The 19,336-nt window shown below is 55.4% G+C and overlaps 1 protein-coding gene across 6 annotated transcripts in view; it reads left to right on the forward strand.

The window, feature by feature from the left end:
• Positions 1 to 18,024, forward strand: part of MYL10 (myosin light chain 10) — a 77,087-nt gene extending 59,063 nt beyond the window's left edge. For 5 of the 6 annotated variants that reach the window (XM_047714660.1, XM_047714659.1, XM_047714661.1 and 2 more), the window contains 6 exons: positions 13,065 to 13,157; positions 13,636 to 13,711; positions 14,557 to 14,661; positions 15,554 to 15,632; positions 17,405 to 17,453; positions 17,766 to 18,024. In XM_047714660.1, coding sequence (XP_047570616.1) covers positions 13,065 to 13,157; positions 13,636 to 13,711; positions 14,557 to 14,661; positions 15,554 to 15,632; positions 17,405 to 17,453; positions 17,766 to 17,864 — 501 coding nt within the window. In that variant the 3' untranslated portion in view covers positions 17,865 to 18,024. Of the gene's footprint in view, positions 1 to 10,656; positions 10,745 to 13,064; positions 13,158 to 13,635; positions 13,712 to 14,556; positions 14,662 to 15,553; positions 15,633 to 17,404; positions 17,454 to 17,765 lie in introns of all 6 variants that reach the window. The other variant, XM_047714663.1, reaches the window with a different exon arrangement.
• Positions 18,025 to 19,336: the final 1,312 nt, after the last annotated feature.

Below are 19,336 nucleotides of genomic sequence, written 5' to 3' on the forward strand. Positions count from 1 at the left end.
GTAGGGAGGCGTCCTCCTTAAGGGGAGGGCCCTCCTTCCACGCTCTCCCTCTTCCCCACTCCCCATGCGATCCCTCCATCTGACCATCCCGGACCATGCCTTCCTCTCCTGGATATGCCTTCACTCCCCTCTAGAGAAAGAAATTCCCACCCTCTGGTTCTAGACCAGACAAAGCACAAGTGATGGCTTAGGGGATTGTTAGCTCTCCCACCAGTCCCCTCAAGGGCCCCCTGGGCCCGCCTCCACTCCCTGAAACAAACAGTGTAGATAATCAGGGCGTTCGTTATATGAATTTAATTTTTTTTTAAAGTAGACTCCATGCTCAATGTGGGGCTTGAACTCAGGACCCTGAGGTCAAGAATCCCATGCTCAACCAACTGAGCCAACCAACTTTAATTCAAGTCCTTCCTTCCAACAGAATGTTGCCACTAAGCTTCTCTGATAGAGACCTTGGGACCCTCCCCATCTGCCCCAACCCACCCCATTCTGGGGCCTTCTTTGGGATGAAGCTGGGCACCCCAGCCTGGCTCAGGACCCTGCTGGAGGGAGCAATGCGGTTGTCCCCAGAAGGACAAGAGTGATGCACATCTTGCCAAAGCGAGCACTGTTTTCATGATTTCTTTCTCAGAAGAACACAGGCCAATTTCAAATCAAGGTCACTGTACTTCCCTTGGCAGTGCGGCTTTGGCCTTGCTGCCTTGGGAAGGGTGGATCTGCTGGCGGGAGCCCGGATCGGTCACAATGAACCTGCCCCAGCAGGAAAGGGCTCTCTTCTCCTCCCTGCAGGGACGGACCCAACTCAAATCGTTTGCTTTTTATTCCAAGCCCGGGCCTATTGAAAGATAGGCAGGTTTCAGTGCATCTGGCCACACACCAAAATAGAATCCTGTGTGGTATTTTGTCACTTGCTATTTTTACTTATTATCCCCATTATAGAAAATGTAGTACTAGCTATTGTTGGTGTTAGCTGCTGCTAGTAAAGAAGGCACAGGAAACACCGGCCTCCAAAGAAAAGATGGGGAGATTTAGTTACATTAAAATGGAGAACTTCTATTCATAAAAAGACATGCTAATTGTTTTTAGATTTTATTTTATTATTTGAGAGAGGGGGTGGGGGGGAAGAGCAGAGGGAGAGGGACAAGCAGACTCCCCACTGAGCACAGAGCCTGACGCGGGGCTCCATCCCTCGACCCTGAGATCATGGCCTGAGCTGAGATCAAAAGCCAGACTCTCGACCAACCGAGCCACTCAGGGCACCCCCATAAAAAGAAATTTTAAAGAAAGTAAAAACACAATCCGTAAATGGAGAAAATGCCAGCAGAGACTGGTATCAGGAATCAATAGGGAATTCCTGTAAGTCGGGAAGGAAAAGACCCAATAGAAAAATCACCAAATGACCAGAACAGGCATTTCATATACGAGTTTAAGAAAAGACCAATAAACACAAGAGGATAGCTTCAACCTCAAGAAGTAATCAGGCAGGAGCCGATTAAGATTGCTGTGAGTATTAGCTTCCAGGAGCTGCTGTAACAAGTGCTGTAAACTGTGGGACTTCAACAAGACAATGTCATCGTCTCTCAGCCCCGGAGGCTTGAAGTCCAAGGTCACCGTGTAGGCCAGGGTGGCTTTTCCTAAGGGCTGGGAGGGAGAATCTGATCTAGGCTTGGGCTAGCCTCAGGTGTTCCTTGGCTTGCAGATGGCTCTCTCCCTGTGTCTTCCCACTCTCTTTCCTCTATGCCTGTGTCCGTAAGCAGACTGACCTTTTGTATAAGGACACCATCATGTTGGACCAAGGCCAGCTCTAATCACCTCATTTTAACATGATGACTTCTATAAAGATTACCGCCACATAGGACCATGATCTGAGGTCTGGTTGGGTGGAGTGCTGGGGGGGAAGAATCCTAACATATCAGATATTCAGGGAAACACAATTCCTCCCATATGCTGTGAGACACCAGGTAGACCCCTTGAATGGACCAGAGTTCATGAGTCTGACAACAGGTGTTGGAGAGGATGGGGCTCATACACCAGAGTCTCATACCCAGCTAGTGAGACTGAAAAGCCTTACAGCCACTTTGAAAAACAGTGTGACACTACCTTGTGAATTGAAAATGTGCATTTCTACTTCTCACTATATTTCTGAGAGAAACTCTTGCTCACGTGCACCAAGAGACCTTTGTAAGAGTGTCCAAGGTGGCGTTGTTCATGACAGCAAAAGGGTGACCTTGGTGTTATGGTCATGACCATGGCTTATAAGAATAAGCCACATATAGCTTCTTATGACCACACAGATGAACTTCGGTGTAATGGTTAGCCATGGACACGATAATGCTGCGTAACAAATGGCCCCAAGTCTCCAATGGTGAAAGTCATCCTTCATTCTCATGGATCTCTAGCTTGGCTGGGGCTTGATTGGTCTCGGCTGATCTAGATTGAACTTGGCCAGCAGCCCTGCCTCAGCCAAAGGTCTGTGGGTTGGTGAGCACCATTTTGCTCAAAGAGGTCAAGGCAGGACTTGAATTTTTAGATCTTACAGCATGACATGGCCAAGCCTAAAGGCTTGGGGCAGAGAAATAGTTTACCCACGGTGCTGATCTGGGAGGTGAGAAAGACTGGAGCCAGTCATTCAATTTTCCATACTTAGTAATAGAACATTGAGTGAAAAAGCAAATCCCAGAAGACTTCTGCTGTATTTGTACATTAAAGTTTAAAAATAAGCAAAACAAGGGGCGCCGGGCTGGCTCAGCCGGTAGAGCGTGTGACTCTTGATCTCAGGGTTATGAGTTCAAGCCCCACATTGGGTGTGGAGCCTCTTTAAAAAATTAAAAATAAAAATAAATACAAACAAAGCTAAATAATATATTAAGTAAGCACACATGAATATGTAATAAAACAAAAATAAGCAAGAGAGTGATAAACACAAAATTCAGGATGGCTTTTGACAGATGACTAGGATATAAGTTTTTGGTGATGTTCTAGTTCCTGGGTCAGATGGTGGGTTCATGGGTATTCATTATATCAATCAATCAATCAGTTCAATTAAGAAAAAGAAAAGGCCAAGCATAAGCCAATGATGAGGGTATCCCATGAGTAACAATCATGATCATCCCAGTTCTGTAAACCTGAGGTCTGAGAGGTTCTGCTGGGCCATCTGCTGACTCATGGCCCTAGCCAGATCTGGACAATGTGAGTCTGGGTTCTTACCATCTCCCAAGTCCCAGCAATCTCTCCTTCAGTGTATCTGTTTCTCCCACAAAGTAGGCCAGAACTGTATTCAGAACTCTAGGAGAGCGCCAATCCAGAAGAGAGTGAAGAGGGAGTCTTTCCTCTGCTTCACAGAGAACATCATCCTGCTGGGATAGAAGTCCCATAGGAGAGGTCAGTTGGATGGCTGGACCTGTGCCCCTAGAACATGTATCATACATGGTTGAGAGAAGGAGTTGGGAATGTGCACCTTGGAGAGGGGTGGCCATGTGGGTTGTGCACTGCTCAACTGCAGAGGTCACCATTTCCATTGTAGTCTAGGTTCTAGGTAGATGCGATATATGTGAGTATCCCCCTGGACCTGTGCATGGTGTCCTTGCCTCAGTGACTGGGTCTAGTGATGTGGGATTAAAGACTGAAACACGAGGGTCACTGTGGGCTATGTCCGAGGAGCCTTGATCTCCTGCAGCAGAGGCAACATTCAGAATCACTGGACACCTGGGATTCTAGATCAAAAAGGATTGGTCAAATTGAGGCATGGAATCAGACAGTGGCCAAGAGGGGAACCCAGGGCTCGGGCAAAGACAGGGGAGAGACAACGGGCTAAATCCTGGCTAAAACAAGGTTCTGATGATCCCCTCAGCCTCCCCTCCTGCCATTCCTCCCTGAAGCCGGAGCTCTGCACAAGCCGAACACCCCATGTCCTTTGAAAGTGGCAGCGAGAGAGGCAGAGAATAAGGCATAAAGAACCTGGCTCCTTGCAGGACTGGGGGGCCCACTTGGGGTGAGTCAGACCCAGCGTTCCCCAGGAATTTGCCTTCTGGAGGCTCAGTGACCATGATCTGCCTATCCACTGGGACAGGGGAGAGTTGGGCGGCGCAGTCTTAAAATTGGGGGGAGTTAGGGACCTCATCACTGACAGCGACATCCTCTGCCAGTGACCAGGGTCTGTAGCCATAATGGATAAGCACCAATCACGTTCCAGGCATAATGCTCTTAAGCCTCGTGACAAACTTGCAAAGGGGACACCACTCGCTCTGTGTTCTGGGTGAAGACACAGTGACCCTGGGGAATTTGAGCGACGTGTGAGGTCACAGAGCAGGTGCACCTGGCAGGACTTGACCCCAGGTCTATCTGATTTCAAAGTCATTGTCAGACTGTGGCTGTTCTGCCAGTCCCTGTACAGATCAGCCCATAAGCCTGGCCACCAGGGAGGGATGTCTTCCAGGGAGGGCTCTGCTCTCCACTGTTCCGTCCACCGTGGGGGGCCCGGCCTGTGTGTGTGTGTGTGTGTGTGTGTGTGTGTGTATGGGGTGGGGATTGGTTCCTGGCTTTGTGATCTCCCTCAGAGGGTGACTGAGGTCTGGCTGGAGCCATAGGCGGCCAGCTAGGGAAGGAAGGCCTGTTTGCATGTTCATATCTGGGAGAGGGCATGTGGGGGCTTTAAAAAGCGGGCCACCCCTGCCCCCCAGCTTCTGATTGACCCCACCCTGAGCCAGGCTGGGGTGGAAGCTGCTGGATGCCAGGCAACCCAGCTAATTGCTAAGCTAGGGCCGCAGGGTGTGGCTTGCCATAATTACAGTTTGCTCTGTTGCCGCTGGCCCGGCTCACAGGAGAGGGCGTGAGGAAGCTCCAAGCAGCAGAAAGCACACATTAGTACAGCAAATTGGGCCTGTTTGGCAGCCTCTGGGCCCCTGGGAGGGCCCAGAGCCCCAGGACTGTCGGAGTCGCCATTGGCTGCCGGAATGCCCCATGTCTCAGTGGGGGGTCTGTTCACATCCGCCTGCTCTGCGGAGGGGGTGTAAGCTTCACAGTGGCACCCTGACCCAGCCCTTCCCTGCTCCAGGCCTCAGTTTCCTGATCTGTCCAGTGGAATAAGGGCTGCCCACCTCTCTGTGAACCAGGGGGCCTGGCTTCTCATCCCTGCTCTGGTCCCTTTCTAAACTCAGGCCACTGAGCTGTGGAAAGACAGTGAGTGACCACCTGCCACACTGTATGGCCCCAGGTGAACTTTCTGGAAAGCCTTTCTGGGCTCACATACTTTCTGAGGGATAGAGTCCCTCCAGACTGGCTCTGAATTCCGGCTCCTCTACCTACCAGCTCAGTGACCTTGGGCCATGTTCTGCGCTCCCCCAAGCCTGGGCTGGCTGGGAGTGACAGTCACAGACTGTGCCTACAAATTCTTTGGCTCATTCCATCAAGAGGCAGGGCCTATGTGGGTCTCCTTGCCATTGGGTGGGCTTTGGTGACTGCTTTGCCCAAGAGGGTATCATAGAAGTGTCATTCTGGGACTTCTAAGCTTAGATTGCTAGAAGCCAAGGACTTCTACCTTATTTGTGGGAACAGCGGCACTGGCGTCCTGAGCCACCATGCAGAAATCTGATGGCTGTGACTCTGAGTCTTGGCAAGCCCAGACACCAAACACATGAGCAGTCAAGCCTTGTATGGTTCTGGCACTAGCCGCCAGCCATCCCCAGCCTTGACATCATCCCAGCTGTGGCCTCAGACGTTACGAAGCAGTCATAAGCTATCCTCCCTATGTCTTTCCCGAATTTCTGACCCACAGAACCTGGGAATGCACCACTGTAATTTGGGGTGATTCTTTACATACTAATAGCCCCAAGGATGGGATTTAAGTGGGGTCACAGAGGGAAAGTTCTTCCCAATGGGCCAAGGTTGGAGAAGGGCGGTAAGCCTCACTGCAGACGCTGGGAGGAGGGAAGATGGAGGCTGTAGAACTGAGGGCTGGTCCTGGCCTGGTGCATGTAGAGGCCTTGGCCCAGCTGGTAAACTGACAAAGCTGCCACAGCGATGCTCCCCAGTAAGGCTGCTTCTCTCCAGCTGAGAGCCCCGAGCCCCTCAGCCGTGATTCCCGTGACTACATGCTGCTGTCCTCCAAAAAGCACCCTTCCTGAAGCACAGGGCTAGGAACAAGCGTAGATCTTCTATTGTTTGTGGAAGTCAGTGGAAGGTAGCACAGTCACCTCCCTGGATTGAAGACTTAGACCTCTATTAATGCAGCCCAAGGATTGGTCACTTTTATAACCACATGTCTTGGTTGAGCTGACTATGAACCATAATCCCTAGCTTGCTCCTGGGCTGTTGAGACCCTGCAACAATGCAGCCCAAGCGGGTGCTCTATCCCACCTGCCTTGTGGCTACTTTGGCTGGGAAGATGTTAACACCATCCTTCTCTGGGTACGTAATACTGCACTGAGAGCTCCATGGTCCCATGGCTGGAATCCTGAGCTCTCTCCGTTGTAGAAGGTCACCATACCAGCCCTGTCCACCTCGGGGGGCACTTGCATCTGAGAAAGGAGTTGTGAGTGCATGGGAAGAGTCTTCTGCAAGCAGGGGGTCAGGAGGTCTGGGTTCTGATACTCGCTTCTCACCATCCCCCACACCCCCATCACATGCTCAGTAATGAAATCAGAGAGTGGGCAGAGGGGTGCTTCTCCCACCCCCACCGTCAGAGACTCTCTGAATAAGCTCTAAGAGGCAGGGCCCCCAGTACCAGAGAAGCCCATGCTTCTGGAGGCTGATCCTCTCCACTCAGAATCCGGAAGGGGCCACTGCGTGCCCCTTCTGGCCTGTCCAAGGCAGCGGGGTTCCATGGGCTTCCCCATCCCTACCCCTGGGTGACCAGGGCCAGAGCCCGGCTCAAGCCAGAGCAGCCCACCACCCTGTAGTTAATATCGCAGGCAAAACCCAGGCTTAGAGCCAATTAGTTGTTTCCCCTCTCTTACCCCAAAGGAAATTGCCTTTTGCATTGTCAACTCCCTAATTACCAGATGGGATGACCGAGATTTTGAAGACAATTAAGGGGAGGTCTGTCTTTTCCCAAACTCCCTGGTGTCCCCTCCTCCCCAGGCTGGGAGCCTTTCTCTAATTTGGAGCCACTTAGAAAAGACAGGGAAACCTTTAAAGTGAGGAAGAATGTCTCCGGAATGCCTCCTGCTGGTTTATAGCTGTAGCCAGGCGGAGAGGGGAGAGGGGGGTGCTGGCAAACACGCTCGCTCTGCTGAAGCATGAATGCTGAGTCCTGTTCAAGGGGCCTGTGGCCACAGCATCCTGCTGTAAAAAGAGCTGTGGTGTATGATGGTTGAAGAGGGACAAAGGAGCTAGGATCCCTCTGCCTAGCGGGCCAGGAGACACCCTAAACCAGAAGAGGGAGCCTCCAAGCCAGGTCTGGGAACTCTTTGCCTGGACCTTCTTGGGTCACCTCTGGATGGTTCAGCCACCATTTGAGCCGTCCTGGCCCCTCTGCTCCCCTCTCCTGCCTGAACCTGGCCCCTCACATATCCGGGCAGCTCTGTGTGTGCTCTGGGACGTGCCATACATCCGCCATCTCCTTGCACAGAGCAGTGACAGCTTCCATTTTGTCCCCATCCTCGAGTCCCAGCTTAATGGACTCCGGCCCCTCGTGACTTCTCTGAATGGGTAATGGCGCTCTGTCCCCTCGCTCTTGAAACCATACCTGTTTTTTTTCCCCTCAATGCTCAGCACTCATAAGTATTCCATAAATATTTGATGAATGAGTGAATAAACCCAACCTACCTTGTCTGACTGTGTTACTAAAATAATTCAAACCCAGGGATTTGTCAAGGATGAGTTTTTAGTCCCCCAGAACACCAGGGTGGGGCCACAGTAGGTAATGGATGAACATTTGCCAATTTTGAGTTGCCTTTGCTTGGGGGATGTGGTAAGCTCCCCATCACAGGTGGTGTGCAAGCAAGAACCACTTGAGGGAGTCTGCAAAGGACACTCAGGCTCTAGTAGGGCGAGGTGGGCTGCACTCAGGGGGCCAATGGATTCCGCTGGGGCTCTGAGATCCTTCTAGCCAGAAAGTCTATGACAGTGATTCCCCGCATGGAAAGTTATTTATGAAAAATCCCCTGGGGGCCTGATTTACTGAGGCTCCTCTGCTCCTAGTGGCCAGGTGGCTAGAGGCCAAGCAGCAATGATGGTAAGGCCCCAAGGCCAAGGGAAAGGCAGGTAGTAGCTGGTCTACAGAATGGAGGTGAGAGAGAAGCAGAGATTCCAGTGGGAGAAGAGAGGCTAGAGAAACCAGGGAAGGCTTCTGGGAGCAGGTGAGAGGTGATAGAAAGTGGGAGGATGGAGGCGTGGTTGGGGTGGGGGAACGTGCTCCATGGTCAAAGGTTTGGAGGAAGGAGATTTTGCAAATCACTGGGAAAATTGTGAAGGTCAAGGAGGTGGCTGGCTGGGATGGGGGACGGGGAGGCAGAGGACAGCCTGCTGACAGAGGAGAGTTAGAAGGGAGAGTTAGGGGTGAGGAGGAACAGGTGAGGTCACCTGGACAACCTTGCCTTCTTGTGGTGTGGGTGACAGCTGTCACCCTGCAAGGGGGAAAGCCATGTCCAAAGGCAGCTGATGTCTTTCAAGCTCTCTTCCAGGTCTGGTGACCCCTGGGAGCTCACATTGCCCTCTAGAAAATGGGGTGCTCTCCACAAGGGGCTTAGTACTCCTCTGAGTTCCTCAGACCAGCTTGGAATTCCAGCTGGGAAGCTACTTATTCCCAGGAGGCCCCTGGCTGAGAGCACAGACCCATCAGGGTTCTCTGTGACCCTGGAACTGGCCGCCACCCCATGGTCCGCAGAGCCAAACAGTGTGACCCAGTAATGACAACAGACTCTCCCCAGCCGCACCTGGCTGATGGGGGCTTCGAGTTTTGTCAGTGTGGCAGATCAGCCTTCCAAAGCCCTTGACCTCAGAGGCCACCTTCTTTTCCTGGCGCTTCCCCTACTCGGGTCAGCTGCAGGCTCCCCCTGCCTCACCCCTGTTCACCCCAGGGACAAATGTTCTCCGTCTCTCCTGTGAGTTTTCACAGTCTCTGTTGAATTTTTGGATCAGCTCTCCCTGCTCCTGTAGCTCTCCCCCGCTTGTAGAAGGAGGCCAGGGAACGAAAGCATCAGGACTGGTTGGCTAAGCACTTGGTCCCTGCCTCTCACCAGCATTCACTTTTGGATTTCCTTCCATCCGGCAGGCTGGGGGGCTCTCCGCTTATTTGGGACTGTCCTGAGCTCTCCGGAGCCCCTCCGTGGGTGAGAGGCCCTGGTGGTGATCCCCAGAGACAAGAGCTGATCGTGAGGGCCCTCCGGCCAGCAGGAAGCAGGTGTTAAAGCCCCAGATGGCAAATGTCTCCCCATTCAGCAAGACCGGAGCCAGGAGGCCCCAGGGCCAGGCTCATGGACCAGGCCAGGAAAGGCGGCTCTCCGAAGCCAATGTGGACAGTGGCCACCTGCTCAGGGTGGAAGGTTCCATCACAGGTCCCAGCAAGGTCAGGAAGGTGAGCATCGGGATGGGCAGAACCTTCCAGAAACTCCCTTCTGGAATCACTAGAAAGACTCATCCTGGAACCTGCACTCATCAGCCTTGGATGAGTGATGTCACCCATGTGAGCCTCAGTTTTATCCCCAGGAAAATGGGGTGAGGATTCGCTGTGAGGTCACACGTTTTAGAACATGGCCTGACCTTCTGTGTTGTATGAAAGTTAGCTACTCCGCTTATCGTCATCATCACATTCCCTGTCCCCAGGCTGGGATCAGCCGTCCTGGGGCCCGGAGGCCTGGAGACCAGCTCCAGGGACAGTTAAGCTATGCAGGGCCTAGAGACGGGTGGGCTTACTGCCTGAGCCCTGTGCTACCGGCGCTGGCGGCTGATCAGACATAGGGGGCCTCACATGGGAGCCCATTTGACCAGACGGCCTTGGGGGGGCCGCGACAGACCCATGGGGCCTGCCAGGGGCAGGTGCGGACTTGGCTTGGCACATCTCCTGGAGAATTCTTGGGCCGTGTCAGGCCTGGTAGGGACGGGCCCCAGCCAGGGGTACGTGCAGCCAGCGTGGAATAAGGGATCTGATTGTCCAATTCTCCCTCTTTGGGGTCATGTTCATGTTTCTTTGGTCTGCCTCTTTGCCTTTTCAGCTCCTCAGACATCGTCAATGGCCCGAGGGCTGGAGGGGGTCATGGTCGCCCCAGTAACCAACCACAAGGCAGTAGTCGAATTGCCTGAGGGGTCTTGTGGGTCAGGCTGGTGCAGAAACCCTCTCCCTGAGCTGAGTGGGGGTGACATGTGCTTGCACTTCTCACGGGAGGACGGTGGCCCACTCAGAGTCACAGAGCTCAAGGGATCGGGCCATGTTGCAGCCTTGAATGCTCCCCACCAGGGTGGGTGGCCCTGCCTTGGAAGCTCTCCTGACCTCAAATGGCCCAAGGCCAAGTCCTCCTGGCGGGTTCCAGGCCTCAACATACTGTGTGTTCTCAGCCAAGTGCCCCTTCCTGGGCCTTTGTCCCTTGGGTGCAGAGATCCGGTTGGCCCAGTACGGGCGGAGATCCTGCGGTTTGGACGGTATCTGGACCCCACCCACTCTGAATGGCCCCAAACAGGTGCCTGGCAGGGAGGGCGCTATCCTGTCCTTTGTCACCCTCCCAGCTATTGTCTGGACCCGGAGCGCTATTTAAAGAGCCCTCCCTGAGAACCTCTAGCCCTGCTGCAACGAGAGGGAGCTCTCCAGACCATGGTATGCTGGGGGTGCCCTGTCTCCTGACCCTGACCTCATTCCTCAACTCTGACCTCATCCTGTGATCTTGACTTCTTGTGTGATTCTGACCTTCATCTCATGCCTGAACTCACCCTGACCTTGACCTTGCTCCTCTGACATCCTTGAACTTGACCTGATGTCCCTAGTCCTGACCTTTTTCTTCACCCTTGATGTTACCCCTGCACCTGGCTTACCCTGGACTGTCCTTAACGGGTGGTCAGTCCATCCATGTACATCCCGATTTGCGTCTCTGCTTCCTGGACTCGGTGGGGGCTGCTGAGGTGAAGCGGTGGGGGGTGGGGGGGATAGGAACAAAGAAGAAGGGGGTAGAAGTAGACAGGGTGGGCTATGCTTAGAGGTTTCATAGCAGAAGCAGGACCCTGGTCCCATTGAGAGGACATGGTTCCTGGGGGTCCAGGGTTGATATTCCAGGATAGCCTGGGACCTACACAGACTGGCATGGGACCTGCCCTGCTGCCCTCTCTTTGCCTCTGTCCCCAGCCTCTTGGGTGTCCCTACAGGCTCTCAAAGGCACAGCCCTTTCAAGTCTCTGTCTCACACCTTCACTTTCCCTCCTGGCCTGAGAACTCTGACCTGGCTATCAAGTCTCAGTTCAGAAGCCACCTCCTCTGAGAGGTCTGCCCTGATTGCCCCAACAGCATAAGGGCTGCTCTGTGCTCTTAGTGTCTGTCTGTCCTTCCATCACTCCCCACTGATCCTCTGTCTCCGGGGGATCCCTGGGGACAAGGCAGGGCCTGATTCAGTGCTGGGTCCCCGGGATTGGGCACAGGGCCTGGCTGGAGCCCAGCAGGCACCTAATCAGTGTCCCGATGTTCTGAGGTAGACATCATCTTGGTTTTATAAATGGGGACGCTGAGGATCAGAGCAGGCAACTGGTGTTCTCAGCATCACAGGGTTGTGAGCCGCAAAGGCAGGATTAGAATTCAGGTCTGGGTGACCCCCTTCTGCCCCGAGGTGCTCCTTTCGGAAGATTTTGATTTTTTTTTTTTTTTGAGGGCACATTGTAAAAGGCAAATTTCCAAGACGGCTGGGCTGGAAACGGTCCCAGCTGGGAGAGCGGGAGGCAGCCCAGGCCCTTCGAGAACAATCCCGGCCTCCCTCAGGGAGCTCTGGCAGGGGGGGCCTGGCACACAGTGGGGCAATGGCCCACAACAGGGACACAGAAGGCTGCCTGAGACGGGGTGGGGGACACCCAGGCCGAGGGCAGGTCTGAGGAGAGAGAGGGCAGACTATCCCACAGACGGAAGTGATTGTTTTTTATTAATCAGAGGGAAATGTGTATGTAATTATGTGAGATGAGCCCCGCAGGGAGGTTCCTTTCTTTATGATGTCTGAAGGGATTTATAAATATTACAGAGGCTTTACTGCACATAGCGTCCTGCCTGCCCCCTTTCAAAGGATTAGTGGAGACAAAGCACCCAGTAAAAGCTAATTAGAAGTCAGCCGGCGGTACAGCTCCTGAGCCCAGGAGCCGGAGGGGAAATGGGGGTGAGCGCGGTCTGGGGGACAGGAGTGAGCTCGGGGAGGGGAGACCACACAGGGGCCGGGGCAGTGTGGGGAAAGCAGGGGGAGCCCACGCTCCGGGGAGGGGTGGGCAGAGGCTTGGCACCACTGACATGGAGGCAGGAGGTCTGGGGGTGTGGGGGGACACCCCTTGCCTCTCCGGCTCTGTGAAGACTGGGCTGTTCTTTGTGGCCTCACAAGCCACGGCTGAGACTCCTCGCCCACAGAGAGCTGCTGGGGGCGACATCCCCTGGGGGGGTCTTGGGGATCCAGAGCTTTCAGGGAATGCTCAAGGGGGTGCTCACAGGTCCCTGATATCCCGCGAGCAGCACGTGGAGTCAGGAAGGCTGGCCAGAGACCTTCCGCGTGTGGAGACGGGCTCTGACCAGCCGTTTCCCGATGGATCCGCACTCGGAGCTGGGCCCTGGGTGGGTGCTGGGGAGCCCCGAGGTGGGACGGACAGAGGGAGATGTGGCCGGACTGGGTCCTCTCTGCTATACCCCCTGGGTTCCCCCCACCAGGTCAAGAAGCTGCTGACTGGCCCATGGGGTGGGGGTCCCCAGGCTTCTGGCCTCAGGCAGGACAACCCCGCTTATCCGCCAGGTTTCCTTAGCGCCCTGTCTGTCTGCGGTGCCCCCGGCCCAGGGCGGCCCTGTCACTCGGGACTGGGACAGGCTGGGAGGGGCAGCACGGCACGGGGGGTGGGTGGCAGGTGGGATGCGCGGCTGACCTCCGAGGAAGGCCCTCTCACTGCCTCCCACCTGGCACTTCCCAGGCACCCAGAAGAGCCCGCAAGAGAGCAGAAGGTGGTGCTAGCTCCAATGTCTTCTCCATGTTTGATCAGTCCCAGATCCAGGAGTTTAAAGAGGTCGGTCAGTGTGCCCTCTGGGCCACCGGGAGTGTTAGCGCAATGCATGGAAAGCATCCAAGGGGCTGGCAAGACCCAGGTTGCCCTTGGTCCCTGGGGGCGATAATGACGTCACTATCCTTAAAGCCCACCACGTTGTGCCTCTGAGCCCGGAGACGTGACCTGCTGTCTTTGGGCAACCCCCACCCCTCTCTACCTGAGCCTTTGCTTGCTGCATGACCTCAGGCTTCTGCTCTCTGAGCCTCAGTTTCCCTCTCTGTAAAATGGGGTTGCCGCAGCATGACGTGAGGGGTGGGCATGGCGCCCCCGCTGTGTGTTGGCGTGCAGTGGGAATGGAGTGGGTCCGCCAATACTCTCGAGCAGGTGCCATGCTGAGCCAGGAAACCCGCTGGCCGGAGGACGACAGCCCATTGGAGGGGGGAGGGCATGGGCTTGGATGAGTGGGTCAGTGGCTGCTCAGTACCCCTGTCTCCACCAGGCCTTCACCATCATGGACCAGAACCGGGACGGCTTCATCGACAAGGAGGACCTGAGGGACACGTTTGCCGCCTTGGGTGGGTGACCAGCAGCTGCGGGGGGCTCGGGGCTTGGGGCAGCACTGAGCCCAGGCCTTCTGGAAGGAGTGGGTACCTGGGGACAGGCCAGGGCAGCAGGATAGCCAGGGCAGGCCCGAGGAGACCATATGAGGGGCTTGGGTGCCGTGGGTGGCCTGTGCCTGGAAGGTATGGTCTGGGCCAAGGACACAGGGAAGACAGCAGGTGCACGAATGGCCTGGCCTAGGGGCCCGGGGTGGGGAAGGGGACCAAGAAAGCAGTGGGCGATGCTGGGGGAGGTGTCTGGACACATCCACAGGGTTCAAGGCAACCAGGTTTCAGCTACCAGGGGAAGCTGCCCAGGGAGAGGCCTTAAGGTATGAATGGGGTGGGGGGTTCAGCTCGCGGGAAGGGGGCATAACCGAGTCATGCCTGAACTACGCTTTGAGCTCCCGGAGATGCAATTGTCCCTTGGGACCATGAGGAACCCCAGAGTCCACCCACCCCCAGGTGACCTCCTCCTATGGCATATGAGCTCTGAGCTCCCGGTCTTCTGGCCCCTACGCACCTCCATTTCAGCTTCTTTGGACCTCAGTTTCCTCATCCGTGAAATGGAGATAATCACCAACTCGCTCTCTTTTCCACGGAGGCTGAGGTGTTAGCGGGGGGGTTGGGCAGTGAGGCTAGGAGCAGCCCAGAGCTGTGGCCAAATGTGTCCCCCTCTTAAGGTCCCCCAGCAGGTGGGCAGGGCCTGAGGGCTGAGGCGGGGGAGGATAGAGCTGAGCGCTGTTCTCCTGGACCGCCTGCGGGCAGGGTCCCCTCTGTCCCTCACTGTACTCCTGGGTGTCCCCCCTCTCCCGCCCCAGGCCGTATCAATGTGAAGAACGAGGAGCTGGAAGCCATGGTGAAGGAGGCGCCTGGACCCATCAACTTCACTGTCTTCCTGACCATGTTTGGGGAGAAGCTGAAGGGTGAGGGAAAGCCCACGTCGCCCGGGTGGGGAGGGCAGTCTGGCTCCATGTGCAGACCGCTGGGAACATAGGGCAGCCCCAGCTGCCAGCCCCCTGGGCCCTACCCCTGTTTCCATCTCTAGGCCAGAGTAGGAGGAGGGCATCCGGGGCTGGGAGGGGACAATTTGTGTGAAGACCCTCCTCCCACCTCGAGGGGCTCAGCAGGAGCTGGAGGGGCTCAGCAGGGATAGACCCCTAACCATGACTCCCGGTTCTAACCACGGCAGCTCCCGGGCCGGGGGTGTGGGGTCAGGGCAGCGGTCCAGGCAGCTCTGTCCCTTTCTCTCTGGGCCCTAGGGAGCTACCCTCTGACCCTTAGTAGAGTTTTCCTGGGCTCGAGGCTTCCCTGGACAGAGGGAGGAGGCCAGCGTGGGCAGGGGCTGTCCTGGGAGGTGACGCTCCTCCCCACCGACACCGATGGGTCCGATGCCCGCCCTCTGATCTCCAGGCTCTGCCCGAGCCCAGTCTTTAGCCCCCAAGTACAGCACTGTCTTTTTGGCCTGCCAGTTCTCATGCACATCTTGGGTGACGAGAGAGCCCCAGCGATGCCCCCACGCCAACCCCACCTCACTACTCATGACCTCTGAGTTTTAGTTTCTTCCTCTGTAAAATCAGGCCAATCATCAGGAGGGTTAAGACCATAATAAGTGCTCAGTGGGGTCTCCATGTACAGTTGCACAGGCTGTTCATAAGTACACGCAGCACCCTTGGTCATTACTCCTATTCCTTGTTTCTCAGAAATCTCCCTTCTCTTGCTCCAACTGAGGAAGCCCCCACAGGCCCCCCTCTACCCCCAGCCCTGGCCTGTCCTCTTCACCCTGGCTTTCTTCCTGCCTGTATGTGCTGTTTCTAGGTACGGACCCCGAGGAGACCATACTCCATGCCTTCAAGGTGTTTGACACTGAAGGGAAAGGTTTCGTTAAGGCTGATTTGTAAGTCCCCTCTGCCCTTTGTTTTGGTTTTTCTCTCCCCAAAGGTTCAGGTGATCAGTGAGCTGGGTGAGGTCAGGGCGGGTTGCCGCCCAGTCTCCTACCCCTCCCAGTGCTTAGCCAGCTCGGGCAGTGTCTGGCCAGGAGCCAGGAGGGCACTGCCCTGCCCAGCTTAGCCATCACTTGGTGTCCCTTCCCTTCTCTGGGACCTGGTGTCCCCCATTTCTGTGCGGAAGTGTATGGGGAGTGTGGGGTCACCAGGGGCGGTTTTCCCAGTGGTAGAGGTGGGCCTTGAAGGGAAACAAAGGGCTACTTAGGCTGGGGCAGGGAACATTCTAGATGCCACAACACAACTGTGAAGGAACAGGGCTTGGCGTTTGCGGGGTTGGTGAGGGGGCGGCTGGAGGTCGGGTGGGGGATGCTGAGCACAGAGAGGGTCTATGTGGGGTAGGTCCTGCGACAGGCCCTGGGCTGCAGGTCTGCACTGGGGGCCACTGGGCTGGCATGTGGAGGTGGGGGCCCCAATGCCCGCTCTGCCTCAGCCCAGTGAGAGCACTGAGCAGAGCTGAGCGTGGTGGCAGGGGCAGCCTGCCCAGTGGCTAGGACATGGAACTATCCCCAGGGAAGTCCCTTCAGAGCTTCAGAGGTCTCACCAGGCCTGTGGGTGGCCTGGAGCAGGCAAAATTTCCTCCCCAGGCACAGACTTCCTGACTGATTACTGTGATGCTTGTGGCCTTGGCCTTGAGGCCAGATTTGCTGCCCACTAGAATCATCCCATATGGGGTGGGGGAGGTGGGCAGGAGAGGGCAGGAAAGGGGAGCTGGGGGGAAACCAGCAAAGTTCCCTCTTGTCCCTCACACCTTCTCACCACCTCCACCCCCCAAAGTTGTGAGCCACATTTTCCCCAGGGCTAAGAGAGGGGTTGTTCAGGGCTCCTGCGGGCTGGGGCCCTCTCCTTCGCCCCTCACTCAGGATCCACGGTTCACACACCCATCTTGGGGACCCCCGCGAGGCACTGAGGGCAACCCCTCTCCCGGCACGCACCTTCACTCCCACCAGGGCTGGGCCAGGAACACTTCTGGGACCCAGTTTGGGAATCGAAAGCCCCACCCCCAGGGCTATCGGACCTGGAAGACGTGGCTGCCTGCCAGGCAGGCCACAGAGGAGGCTCTGGCTGAAAGGGAGTCTGTGAACAGTCCCCAGCCCGGAGAGTCGGAAACTGTGACTGTCCCACAGTAACATAAATAATGGAAAATGTGCGTCGGTCCTTAGCGGGCTGGCCCCTGCGGCGCCGCGGGACACTTGGCGCTCAGGCCTGGCTCAGCCCCTCTGATCCCTTCCCCGCCCGCTGTGCCCTGCCAAGGGGCCCGGAGGGGGCCCTCCAAGCTCCCAGGGCATCAGTCCTGTGGGGCTTCACCTCCTGCTGCTCCCCCAGGCCCTGGGGCCGCTCAGACCCCATCCTGACACTGCTAGTCCTGACCTTTTGGCACCTTGGTTGTTCCCTCTATAAAAGGGGCTCATAGCACTCACTTCCCAGGGCTATGAGGAGCAAAAGAGACCTGGGCAAGGCTGTCTCCTGCCATGGCAGAGGGCCAGCCCTTGTGTTCTCGGAGGCAGGGGGAAGTGTCAGCGCGAGTCGCTCTCTGGCCAAACTAACAGCCCCCAGAAGAGACCGAGGGTCCACCTGAGGCCACACAGACATCTGGCCCGGATCCGCATGTGCATGCCCGGGGTCGCCCTTCCCCTCAATCTGACCCTTCCTCTCCCCTGAGCAGCATCAAAGAGAAGCTCATGACCCAGGCCGACCGGTTCAGTGAGGACGAGGTGAGTGCGGGCTTTCCAGGGCACAGCCTAGAATCTTCCTGGGGAAGGTCCCAGCCGGCCCAGGCCCTTCTCAGCAGCCCCCTTCCTGGGAGATGGCCCTTCTTCTTTAGACGGTGACTTGATGACTCCCCCCCTGACTCCTCGGAGGAGGACAAGGGTGAGTGGGGCTGGCTGCAGGCCCCTGGGCATCCCCACCTCGACCTGCATAGAGGGGAGCCCCATTCTGCCTGACGCCCTCGGGTGACTCCCCCCGCCCCCCACCCCACTCCCCTTTCGACCGGAGTCCAGGCTGATTCCCTACTCCTTCCCCAGGTCAAGCAGATGTTTGCGGCTTTCCCGCCAGATGTGTGCGGTAACCTGGACTACCAGAACCTGTGTTACGTCATCACGCATGGAGAGGAGAAGGACTAGCAGGCCAGGGACCCCCCCACCAACATTTGGAGGTAGCAAACGCCCATGGTGTTTTGGGGGCGACCCCTGGTGAGCCCCCTACAGCCAACGTGTGCAAAGGAATGTCTCCCCACATCCCCCTGTCCCCAGCTCAGAGGCAAAGCAAGAATAAAGAATGCTAACAAGGCCTGCGTTTTCGTGATTAATGCTCCGGTTGGGAAGAAAGCGAAACATTCCTGTGTTGTTGGTTTTTCCAAAACTTTTTTTTTACTTCCCCGGCTTTGCTCAAATGTTCCTGATGAGCTGGTGTTTAGAACTAATTGACAGTTTTAATGATCCCCAGCTGGGCCACAGGACATGCCTTCATTTAGGAAGCTTTTACTGAGCACCTGGGGCGTGCCAAACCCGGTGCCGGTCTGGTGGGGGACACACAGAGGAGCCAACCCTGTCCCTGGGCCGTAAGGTCATGCAGTGAACAGGACAAGATGTGGGGTGGGGGGCACGGGGGTGGGGGGTGGTCAGAGCAGTGTCCAGGAGACTGGCATCTGGGAGCTGGACAGAGGGCAAGAAGGTGGAGACGAGGGGGCAGATCCAAGGGACGATCAAGGAGCAGTTGGGGACTCCTTCAACAGGACCCGTGTAGCACCAACCACAAAATGAAAGGGCATATGTTGGACTTCACCAAAAGTAAATAAACACTTGCCCCCAGCAGAAGACATATTGGAAGAATATGAAAAGGCAAAGCCCAGTATTGGGAATAGATTTTGACAAAGATCTCATGTCCCAAATATACTTCTAAAAAAATCCTGCATCATTTATTATTTATTATTTATTTATTTATTATCATTTATTTATTTATTTTTATTTATTATTTATTTAAAAAATAAAATAAAATACTGAGGCACCTTGGTGGCTCAGTGGGTTAAGCCTCTGCCTTCGGCTCGGGTCATGGTCCCAGGGTCCTGGGATCGAGCCCCATGTTGGGCTCCCTGCTCAGCGGGGAGTCTGCCTCTCCCTCTGTCCCTCCCCTTGCTGGTGTTCACACACTCTCCCTCTCGCTCTCAAAAATAAATAAATAAAATCTTTAAAAAAACCCACAAAACTTCATGGAGAAATATTTTTTAAAAATCCTACCCATCCTTAATGGAAAGTTAACAATCACGGATACACACACACACACACACATACACACACGCACAGTGGGCGCCTGGCTGGCTCAGTCAGTAGAGCGTGCGACTCTTGATCTCAGGCTTGTGAGTTCCAGCCCCACGCTGAGGGGAGAGATTCCTTAAAAATAAAATCTTAAAAAGAGAGAGAGAGAGAGATACACAAAAGAGAGCATACTTCTTTCTGTAACTTTTTTAAATGATAGCATGCTTAAAAATAACTTTTTTTTAATATTTTATTTATCTACTTGACAGAGATACAAGTAGGCAAAGAGTCAGGCAGAGAGAGAGGAGGAAGCAGGCTCCCCGCCGAGCAAAGAACCTGAT

This window comes from Lutra lutra, chromosome 18 (genome assembly GCF_902655055.1).
Source record: "Lutra lutra chromosome 18, mLutLut1.2, whole genome shotgun sequence".
In the NCBI taxonomy this organism is placed as follows: Eukaryota; Metazoa; Chordata; class Mammalia; order Carnivora; family Mustelidae; genus Lutra; species Lutra lutra.